Source organism: Lithobates pipiens, unplaced genomic scaffold (assembly GCF_037356315.1).
Source record: "Lithobates pipiens isolate NorthernLeopardFrog02 unplaced genomic scaffold, aLitPip1_a1.2 Scaffold_22, whole genome shotgun sequence".
NCBI lineage: Eukaryota > Metazoa > Chordata > Amphibia > Anura > Ranidae > Lithobates > Lithobates pipiens.
The window spans coordinates 92806070-92818421 of NW_027507784.1; the positions used below are offsets into that span (position 1 = coordinate 92806070).

The 12352-nt window shown below is 41.5% G+C and overlaps 1 protein-coding gene across 1 annotated transcript in view; it reads right to left on the reverse strand.

Annotated features, from left to right (window-relative positions):
• LOC143923948 (retinol dehydrogenase 7-like) overlaps positions 1-5351 on the reverse strand; it is an 80477-nt gene extending 75126 nt beyond the window's left edge. Inside the window, exon 1 of the mRNA XM_077447896.1 lies at positions 5311-5351. Coding sequence (XP_077304022.1) covers positions 5311-5331 — 21 coding nt within the window. The 5' untranslated portion in view covers positions 5332-5351. The remainder of the gene's footprint in view (positions 1-5310) is intronic.
• Positions 5352-12352: the final 7001 nt, after the last annotated feature.

Here is a 12352-nt window from a genome sequence, read left to right on the forward strand (position 1 = left end):
GCAGGAACAAAGCATTTATTGTTATAGAAAATATACTATAAAGCTTCCTGTAAAAAAATGAACTCATCTTTCTCTTCACCTTTTACACACTACTGAAAGTATGATGCAGCATTGTCTGTTTTATACCGTTTCTAGCAGACCTTTGCTACTTTAACTGTTACACAGTGCACTTTGAACAGTATATCCTGTCCTTCACATTGTATACAATTACAAACAATAGTAATACATTAGAAACTCTCTAATTTTTATAATACCCGGTGCTTCTAAATGACCAAATTAAAAGTCATTATAACTCCCATTTTAATAAATGTTGCAATTATTCATGTGGCCATTGTAGCCTTAATTGCAAACAACTACCTCCCGTCATACATGTTACGAAAGCACAAGACATATAGAATTAAGACCATAAAAGGCACTGTTTTATTTTTTTAGCATTGAATTAAATGATGTCCGGAAAATTATTCCTAAGCCTGTAGCCTCCCTGGCGGTATGATTATGTCAGATTTTTGTGTCTCAAAGCGGTACAATTATTTTGCATAGAAATTTGGCATTTTATATTGTAGGCCTGTGATTCCTAGCAATAACACACTTAAATCTGTCCAAGCAAGAGTCTAGCAGATATATCGGGTAAGATAAAGTTTGAAACACAAAATCATAAATTCTAATATAATAAATATAAACAATTATAAAAAATAATAATATAATAATAATAAAATAAATTTCCCCACAATTCACTATCGCTCAAATCTGCAAGTATTCTAATTCACTATCACTGTTTTCTAGCTGGTCTAAAACCACTTTTGATGAAAAGGGACACTTTTTGGTTGCTATAGACAATCTCCAGTTTCCAGGCAGAAAGAACAGTATACATCATATAAAACTGCATGCAGGGCATTGGACAAAGCACTGGGGACAAAAGGGATGTAAAATAATTTCATACAGTAATGTAATCTGCACTACATACAGTGTACTGTATGTATTATGATTTTTAAATTTTTTGAATTTGCTTCCAGGCCCCACCCCACGCGTCGCGATACTCGCAGGGAACGGAGTCCGATACAGAGAGGCATCAGGCGGAGGACACAGCCCGCAGACACAACGGGGGACATCGCAGGATCCTGAGGACAAGGAAAGTATACCGCACCAGGATCCTGCAATGCAATCCCGAGTGTGGCTTGGGGTTACCGCTAATGGTACTGAAATTTAACCCCCGAGCCCCACTTGGGAAAACCGCCAGGGAGGTTACGTTTTGAGTGTGGGGGACTCCTACTATGTGCAGCGCAGTAAGGGTCTTAAGAATGTGCATCTCAAAGTTCAGATGTGTGTTTTGGGACGTTTGGTGGGGGGAGTTATTTCACATTTATTTAATTTCCTTCTATTTTAGATTTTTTTTTTACATTTTACTTGTTTCTCTATATCACTTAGGAACAGTCACCATGGGAGGACTGTGTACACAGTGGTGACATTTCCGCCATAAAAATACCCTTGATGCCTCTCCTGTGTGCTGTAAATGGAGATTAGGGACAGAGAAGCACTGGCACTTAGTGGCGGAACTACCAGGGCCGTGAAGGTTGCACTTGTGACCAGGACCTGGTGTTCTGTCACTGTTGGGGACCCCAGCAGGGTTGCTGGCCACAGGGCTCTGAGCTGTGAGTGTCTCGCTCATACAGCCCAGAGCTTGCATTGATAGTTCCTTGTCCCTCCCAAGGATGGGAAAGGAGAGAGCTGATCTACTCCTTCTCCTCCTGCCCCTCTCCTCCTGTGTGCACCACGGGAGGTGCAAAGCTAAGCAGCTGAATTTGATGCTTCTCAGCTCAGTCTTGCTGAGGAGGCACTGATGGGCAGCACTGATAGACAGCACTGATGGGCAGCACTGATAGACAGCACTGATGGGCAGCACTGATAGCACAATAGCACAATTTATGAGCCCTGATAGGTGGCACAGATAGGCAGCACTGATAGCCCTGCACTGATGAACAATAATAGGTGGCATTGATGACTGATAGACGGCATTGATGAGCACTGATAGTCCTGCACTGATGGACGGTTGTGATGAGCACCGATAGGTGGCACTAATAGGTAACAATATTGGGCATTGATAGGCGACATTGATGAGCACGGATAGGCAGCACTGATGGGCAATGATAGGCAGCACTGATAGGCAATGATGGGACTACAGTAATAATCAGTGCACTGATGATCAGTGCCATGACTATCAGTATAAACAATATACTGATGGTCTTGTCGGTTAACAGCTTTCCTTTCCTCACACAGGTATAAAGTGGGAGGAAAGGGCTGCCGATAACCTGGAAGTCTGTTTACATATGATCATCTGATCACATGGTAAAGCGCCGCATGGTTTGGCCCTTTACCGTGATCAGCTGTGTCCGAAAGACACAGCAGTCACAGAGCGTGCTGGATGTGCGCCCCAGGGGGCACACGGGAGGCAGGGTTCTATGAGGATGTCCTTGGAGGCCAAGGCTTGGATAAAAGGGGGGATCACGGGGTCCCTTCATAGTTTCTTGCTCTGGGGCCCCAAAGGTTCTAGTTATGCCTCCGCTGGCAGTCAGTATGCACTAATATTACTCATCTTATTACCAGTAGTGAGTTTGGGGTTAGGGGAAAAGTGGATCTGGATTTAATTTTATATTAGCTGTCCAAATTATTTCTACTAATAATGGAGCACATGCCTGCTTTTGGAAATCTAAGTATGTCATTTAAGGCCATCTTTAAAGAAGTGCAGCCATGACGTAATGTACGCTATATTGTATGTTCTTGGCAGCCAAAGGGTTAAATCATATCTTTATAAGAGATATGTGGAGGCTGTCAAAGCTAAATTTTCACTCTGCAAATATTAGTTTCTTGATTGTCATCCTGACCCTATGGCTTTAATACTCACTAATCCCGTATATAGATAAAGACCAATTATTCTTAGTTTCCTAATATTAATATTTTTTCTCTAATATTTAATGACATTTTTGTTTTTTGTGTGGTAGTAAAATGAGCAGCCCTTTTTAAACAGGAATAACGAGCAACAGCAGAAATTCTGTCCAATGTTTCTTTAAAGACTTAAAGACTGATACTGAATTTAAACAATACAGTGGCCCATTTTGTATAACTCAAATGCGTATGTCTTAATAAAAACCTGTACTTATGTATCATGAATGTATGTACTTATGTATCATACATGTTTCAACCCATGAAATAAGCACACACTGGTTCCCATTCTTAGTTCCTCTGCACTTTTGACACAAGATTTAATTTCAGGGCTGTTCTAAAACATTGAGAACACATATCCTTGTTGAAGCAGAAAGGCAGAAGTCTGTGTACACCGACCTAGTTTTCCAGGTTTATTAAATTTTCAGAGGGATCCCAATACATTAAAATAAATAAACCATCTCAACTTGTTCTCAAGTTTATCCAACTACAAAACATCTGAGTTGCTAAACTGCTTAGCTTTTGTTAAAGTGTAGGCCTGCCAGTCAAGAGAAATTCAATTTCCACCATTTACACTTTCAGGATATACTTAGGCTACTTTCAGATTGGGGCATTGTGGGAGTTGGCGGTAAAACGGTGCTATATTTAGCACCGATTTACTATCGTTTTAGTGGCGGTTTTAAAAAAGGCCAGAAAAGGGGTTAAAACTGCCCACATAGCGTCACTGCAGCAGCGCTATGCCAGCGGATTAGCGGTGCTGCCCCATTGTTTTCAATGGGAAGGGGCGCTTTTGGAGCGGTGAATACACTACTACTACAGCGCTCCAAAGATGCGGCTTGCAGAACTTTTTGTACCGTCCTGCTAGCACACCGTTCCAGTGTGAAAGCCCTCGGGGCTTTCACACTGGAGACACAGGAGAGGCGCTTTACAGGCGCTATACAGGAGCTATTTTTAGCACTATAGCGCCTGTAAAGCGCCTCAGTGTGCAAGTAGCCTCAAAAACTACCAAACAGCCTTATTCCCAGAAATGTGTTCTTTCAGCCATTACCTGAAGCTCGTGACCACAGTCAAGGATGGGGATGTAGACTAATAGGTAAGGTGCAAGTACACATTTATTTTTAAAAACATGTCACTTCATGATCTGTTATATGGATATTCCAAGAAAGTTATGTTTGTATCTGTATGGATTTGTCACAATCTCTGGTGAGCTTTGAGTAAAAGGGCCCTCTCTTTCCAGTGATAAAGCAATACTGACATCTAACCCTTGAGAAGGTAGAATGTTCTGTACATGACCCTCTGATTGAACACCACATTCCTTCCAAAGTGGTCCAATGCCAGGGTCATGCCAGGGTCATCATACTTTATTTGTTGACATGGTTCTCTTTTACAGCAGTCATTCACAGTATGACAGCTTTTACTGTTAATGGGAATTTTTGATAACTTTGGAAAATCCAACTGTTTGTAACTTTTCTAAGCCCTTGTACACACGGTCGGACATTCCGACAACAAAATCCGTTGGATTTTGTCCAAAGTGGTGTTGCATACACAAGGTCGGACAAAGTTGTCAGAAAATCTGATCGTTCGGAACGTGATGAGGTTCGTGCCTTGCGATGGGACTATGTTGCGGCTAGTAGCCAATAGCTTTGGTGTCATAATTTGATCTGAGCATGCGTGGCACTTTGTCCGATCGGAATTCTCTACAAACGATCGGACAAAGTCTGATCAGATCATGTTGTCGGGAAAATTTTATAGCCCAGCTCTAAAACTTTGTCGGTCGGATATTTTGTCGGAAACAGTCCGATGGAGCCCACACACAGTCGGATTATCCGACAGCATGGTACGATTGGACATTTTCCGTCGGAATATCTGACCATGTGTACAAGGGCTAACAGTTGTAGTAACATATAATGGTCCTACACTTTGAGCAACAGACCTGCCAGGCCATTGGTGAGGCCTAATGTTGTTTTGACACTTTTTTCTATTGAAACGATTGAGTGTATTTTTTTTCTTTATTGTTTTATTTTTGTTTGTTTTTTTGTAACTGATACTTAATCGATACATTGGGGGGATTAGGGGGCTTTGGGAAAAGGGACCCCTTCATGAAAGTATAAAACCCCTAACCCCCCCCCCCCCCCCCCCCACACACACACACACACACCTTTTTTGAGAACCCCCACTAAAGATTTAAACTAGCAGGAAGGGAAAAAAACAATGGAAAAAAAAAACATCACTAAAGTTTTATCTTTTGAAGTTTTAGGTTTTCTGTTTTACTATAGAACCTCCTTAACTCCTATTGTTTTCTTTCTTCATAATAAGTAATGGGTAATCTATAGATAAATATAAATGGCGCAGCAGTAGTTTTGAGATATTCACCTGTGGTTGAGGTCTGTCCATTCCCAGACGAATACATTGATATTCTTTGCACGCAGTAATATTGAACGTACTGACTTATTTTATCTCAGGCTGACAAAGCTCATTACTGTGACTAGTATACTAATGATTAATTGAAAGTGATGTGAAAATCAGGTTGTAGATCATTTATTGTTTTTATAATTTATGACAGTATTTGTTAAAGCAAGTTAAAATAAGTTCAGTAACACAGCGGTCATTGAACTGGTGTACAGGTATGACTTCTCTTGGTGGATAGCAGAAGTGTGTTTTGTAGATACTGTAGCCTGTTCTATATTTTGCTCAGGTGGTTTAAATGAAAGCTATATCATATTTTCAGTGAGTGCACATTGACATTATAATTATAAAGCCTGCTGAATGGAAACCTAAATCTCATTTTTATATTTTACCTTCTTGTTTCATATTATAAAATATTACTATTTTGGTTTGTACACATGTAGCTCCATGAGCAAGGACCTCCAAATAATTCTGTTTTGTGCTTTATTCTAATTATTCTGTCTCCCTTTAAATTGTAAAGTGCTGCACAAACTGTTGGTGCTACAGTATGTGAGAAGAGTTGCAGTAAAGTGTTCAAACACATCTAAGAGTGGACATTCTTTTATTTTAATAATGGGCCTCTGACCAAGGATATCGTGAGCTGGTCTATGGCCAGGAGAATAGTATCAAAGATGGTGGATCCAAAGATAGGAATGTGGGGCCTCTATCCAAGAAAAAGAAGGTGATTTCAAATCCATTGTGGTGGTGTATAGAGCCAAAAAGATTAGAATTGTGTCGATATCCCAATATTGATGGACCTGACTGTATATAAATCCTGTATAATAATAATAGCCACTTAGTTATCACTTTTGCCTTATGGCAAGGTGCTCCAACATGCTGTAAAAGGCATTGTTCACCACCAAACTGTTCTTGGATTGTTGGGAGAAGTTGCTGTCAGAGGATGTTTTTGTACCATTCTTTATTTATGGGAAATTTGTGAGTGAGCCCATTCCCTTAGCTGAGAAGCATCCCCACACGTGAATGGTCTCAGGATGTTTTACTGTTGGCATGGCACAGGACTGATGGTAGCGCTCATCTTTTCTTCCCCCGACAAGGCTTTTTCTGGATGCCCTAAACAATCGGAAAGGGGATATAACAGAGAAAATAACTTTACCCCAGTCCTCAGCAATCTAATCCCTGTAACTTTTGCAGAAAATCAGTCTGTCCCTGATGTTTTTCCTGGAAAGAAGTGGCTTCTTTGCTGCGCTTCTTGGCACCAGGCCATCCTCCAAAAGTCTTTGCCTCAGTGTGCATGCAGATGCACTTACACCTGCCTGCTGCCATTCCTAAGCAAGCTCTGCATTGGTGGTGCCCCGATCCCGCAGCTGAATCAACTGTAGGAGACGGTCCTGGCACTTTATGGATTTTCTTGAGCGGCCTGAAGCCTTCATCACAACAATTGAACCTCTCTCCTTGAAGTTTTTGATGATCCGATAAATAATTGATTTAGGCGCAATCTTAGTAGCAGCAATATCCTTGCTTGTGAATCCCTTTTTGTGCAAAGAAATTATGACAGGATGTGTTTCCGTGTAGGTAACTGTGGTTAACAGAGGAAGAACAATGATTTCAAGCACCATCCTCCTTTTAAAGCTTCCATTCTGTTATTTTGACTCAATCAGCATTACAGAGTGATTGCCAGCCTTGTCCTTGTCAACACTGACACCTGTGATAATGAGAGAACCACTGACATGATGTCAGCTGGTCCTCTTGTGGCAGGGCTGAAATGCAGTGGAAATGTTTTTTTGGGGGATTACGTTTATTTTCATGGCAAAGAGGGACTTTGCAAGTAATTGCAATTAATCTGATCACACTTCATAACATTCTGGAGTATATTCAATTTGCCACCATAAAGGCAGCAGACTTTGTGAAAATTAATATTTGTGTCATTCTCAAAACCTTTGGCCAGGGCTGCATGATGGTATAGCCCCTACCTGAATTCAATGAGACTCTCGATATTCTGTGATATAGTGAGACAGAAAATGATAATAATAAATAAATAATAAATAATATGCACCTTTTTTCAGCTGCAGCTGCAACCTGAAAATAAAAGCATTGGTCAATGGAAACAGAGCAATAATCAAAATTGGAATCACAGTATAGGCATTGAATCATCAACAAATGTGGTATGACAGTTCATTTCTCCCTGTCTAGCTAAGCTAACTGTAATATAAGACTGGCCATAGACAGATTTATTTTTGTTCTGCCAGGGGGCTGAATGAAAAAATCCAGCAGATTCCTCCATCCACACAATCAGGGTGGGTAGAGGAATCCTCCCTGTTGAAACTTTACATTCTGAGAGCGAGTCTGTATGCTGCCATAATACACTGATCAGCAGCTGCAGCTCATTGGCTGCATTTGCTGATCAAAAAACGTTTTCATCAAACTCATTCGACAGAAGTGGATTGTTAGATCGACTTCTGTTGAGCGGGAGCTGCCACACATGGATTGAAATACGACCTGTCCCCGTTGATCCAGTTGAATTTCAATCATTATATAGCCATCTACGATTCATCTTTTATATTAGTGAGCTCAAAGATCTACTTTGGGGCTGTGGACAACTGCACAGTCACAAATGCCTCCCTAAAGCAACAAAGTAGTAGCTGATACTCTCTGAATTTCCAGCATGCTTTTGTGCCAGTTTTGGTAGCATCACCAACAACAGGTAGTTCTAAATACCACCACTTAAAAATAAACTGTTTCAACGGCAGCGATATATTTTTTAATAATTACCATCAGTTCATGGATTAGGAAACTGGTGATAGTTAAAACCAGCTTTGAGCTGAGGTACAGAGGTACGCCAGTATATGGAGTGGGGCATATCTGTGCTGGGAAGGTGTCACAGTGCTCTATCACCGACCCCATTCTATCAACAGTACCCCCCAACAAAGGGTTGAGGGTACTGGTGATGTCAATAACCACATATGGCAAGGCCCACATTTGGAAAATTATTGACTCACAGGACGGGTGAAGTCTAATGGGGAACTGAGAGACTAATTCGCACCTTTGCTTTGACTGACAGAAGATGGCAATGGGCAGATTATTCTAATCTCTGCATGCAAGGGAGGCCCCATAGAGGCAATAGCCACCCTGATACAGGAAACCCAGAGCAGCAGCCATGGCACCAGCCTAAACTGGAACATAGGAAAAGATTAAAAGATAAAGAAGCTGCATTCTCAGTAATGGATTAATTCAGCTACTGAAAGTATTAAAAACTGAGGTTTTAATATCACTTTAACCGCATGACATCCGCGCTATAGACGAATGACTGCCACAGCGCGGACCTGAATTTCCGGGAGGCCGTCATATGACGGTCTCCCCTGTGCACGCTCCTTGCGGAGCGCACTATGATCACTGAGTCACTGAGACTCGGGTGATCACTGATCCGAATAAGGGGCCAGTCCCGGTCCCTTACCATGTGATCAGCTGTCAGCCAATGACAGCTGATCACATGATGTAAACAAAAGCTCAGTAATTGTTTTTTTTCTCCTCACACTGACAGCTGACGGCCACAACGCGCACTTGAATTTCCGGGAGGCCATCATATGACGGCCTCCCCTGTGCATGCTCCCTACGGAGCGCACTATGATCACTGAGTCACTGAAACTCGGGTGATCACTGATCCGAGTAAGGTGCCGGTCCTGGTCCCTTACCCTGTGATCAGCTGTCAGCCAATGACAGCTGATCACATGATGTAAACAAAAGCTCTGTAATCGTTTTTTCTTCTCCTCACACTGACAGCTGAGAAAAAAAAAGCAGATCCCTGGCTCATCTCCAAGGGACATCGGTCCCAAAGAGGAAGAGGCAATTATGCCTCATCTTTGCACACCAGTACCCTCTGCCAGTGCCACCTGCCATTGCCACCTGCCAGTACCCACAGTGCCCACCAGTGCCACCTATCAATGCCCACAACTGCCACCTATCGGTGACATCAGTGCCGCCTCATCAGCGTACATCAATGAAGGAGAAAAATTACCTGTTTTAAAACTTTATAACAAAATATATAAAAATAAAAAAAATAGAACATTTTAAATTCAGTCTGTTTACATTTTTTTTAACAAAAAATAAAAACCGCAGAGGTGATAAAATACCACCAAAAGAAAGCTCTATTTGTGGGGAAAAAAAATTATAAAAATTTAATTGAGGTACAGTGTTGTATGACCGGGCAATTGTCATTCAAAGTGCAACAGTGCTGAAAGCTGAAAATTGGTCTGGACATGAGGGGGGTTTAAGTGCCCAATAAACAAGAGGTTAAATCTGATTTAGACCAAAATACTTACATGTCAGGTTTTCATTGCTGTTCACTGCTGACTCTACTGGGGAGATTTTCCCACATTGTCACTGTGACACCAAAACAAGGCATGCTATCTAATGGATCTAAACATATACATTTTATTAGGTATATAGGCTAAGTGGGATGGTTTACATACAATAATGAAATACATTCACAGTTGTGTGTTTTACGTAACTGGCAGTTCAGGTTCAATGAGAGCAGAACAAAGATAATCAATATTTGGGTGTTTCCTTAGACCTTTGTCAAGGTGACATAATCTTATGTAAACATAATGGATTTTTTCTGTTTAAAGTGTTACTAAACCCTGGACCCTGCATTCACTATATCTGGTCTCCCACAGTACACAGAACATGGAAATGCAATTATTTTAGTAAATATAAATGGCTAAATACCTTTTCTCATCAGCAGTATATAGAAGTCTTGTGACTTCTATCAGTGTCTGGCCGAGCAACGGTTAAAGCTTTTAGAAGGAGTTTTCATTCTCATTTGACTGTCCTATGAGGCTGCAGGATCCCTGACCCTCTCTCTGGACAGTGCTGATTGGCCCTGTGTCAATCACATGCATCCTCCCAAGAAAAAACTAATCTCTAGCGATACACACAAAACTGAGCATGTGCAGAGTGCCCTCAAGGCTCTGTTCTATCAGGAAATGGATTGGGGACCGTGGAAGAAGGGGAGGATTAAAGAAGGCATGATCAAACAGCCTTTTTAAGCAGTGCGGAGGATTAACCTCTTAGGTTGCACAGTGAGTATAACAAGCATTCTTTATTGCATATACATAATGATTTTACTGTTGTTGGATTACTAACACTTTAAGTTGTAAAACGTTTTTAAAAAAGATTACAATTTTAACTCAGTATGCATGGGACACAATTTTTTTGTGCATTCCAAAAAATCTAATTGAAAAAAAGTTAAATAGTCTCTGGAGATGCCATTGGGATTACTTGGTGACTTTTATTCTGTTTTGCATCCACTGGATATCCGCTGGTAATAATCGCATGCCGAAAAGCATACATGCTGGTTGTACTCATGTCAATCAGTGGATCAACTTAGGTACATTCAGCCTGACTATAGATGGTTTGAATCTCGCCTGGTCCCTGCTGAACCGGCCAATATACGAACCATCTATGGCCGGCTTTATTCAGCTCCACCAGCATAAAGCACTGGTGTGGAAGGACAGCATTTTCACTAAGAGAAGAAGGTATTTTAAAGCATTTCCAACAAAAATCATTTACATATTATAACATCCTGCATGTCAGGACTATAAAGAGATAACCAGTGTGATTCTTTAATTGTGCTTTACCACTTACGGACCGCAGTTTTATGGCGGCTGTTTGAAGGAGGATATCGTTGTTATGGCAGCAGTAAAATGGCATAACCCCGGTATCCCCTTCTTCAGCGGGTGATCCGCTGCAAGATAAAAGTGGTCCTTGTGGCATATTCGCTGCAAGATCACTGTTATCGGTGGTGGGAGAGGGTCCCCCCGCCACGATCCGGTGCCTTCCGCCACTTACCGGAGCTGTCGGCAGCGGCGGCGGCGATCGCGTCCTGCTGATGGCTCAGTATGGAGATGAGTGAGGGGAAGATGGCCCCCACCCGTCTCCATACAATTGCTGGGCGGAAGCGACGTCAAACGGCACTTCCGTCCATACAGCGGGGATCGAAAGTTTGGGCACCCCAGGTAAAAATGTGTATTAATGTGCATAACCAAGCCAAGGAAAGATGGAAAAATCTCCAAATGGCATCAAATTACAGATTAGACATTCTTATAATATGTCAAAAAAAGTTAGATTTTATTTCCATCATTTACACTTTCAAAATTACAGAAAACTAAAAAATGGCGTCTGCAAAAGTTTGGGCACCCTGCAGTTAATATCTTATACTGCCCCCTTTGGCAAGTATCCCAACTTGTAAACGCTTTTTGTAGCCAGCCAAGAGTCTTTCAATTCTTGTTTGAGGTATCTTTGCCCATTCTTCCTTACAAAAGTGTTCCAGTTCTTTGAGATTTCTGGGCTGTCTGTCACGCACTGCTCTTTTAAGGTCTATCCATAGATTTTCAATAATGTTGAGGTCAGGAGATTGTGAAGGCCATGGCAAAACCGTCAGTTTACGCCTCTTGATGTAATCCCCCGTGGATTTTGAGCTGTGTTTAGGATCATTATCCATTTGTAGAAGCCATCCTCTCTTTAACTTCAGCTTTTTCACAGATGGCATCAAGTTACCATCCAAAATTTGCTGAAATTTTATTGAATCCATTTTTCCTTCTACTCGTGAAATGTTCCCTGTGCCACTGGCTGCAATACAACCCCAAAGCATGATTGATCCACCCCCATGCTTAACAGTTGGACAGAGGTTCTTTTCATTAAATTCTGTGCCCTTTCTTCTCCAAACGTACCTTTGCTCATTCCAGCCAAAAAGTTCTATTTTAACCTCATCGGTCCACAGAACTTGTTTCCAAAATGCCTCAGGCTTGTCTATATGTTCATTTGCAAAGTTCAAACACTGATTTTTGTGTTGAGGACGTACAAGAGGTTTTCTTCTGATGACTCTTCCATGAAGACCATTACCATGAAGTCCATATTTGTACAAGTATCTCTTTATAGTGGAATAGTGTACCACAACTCCAGTGTCTGCCAGATCTTTCTGGAGGGATCGTGCAGTCAAACGTGGGTTTTGAAT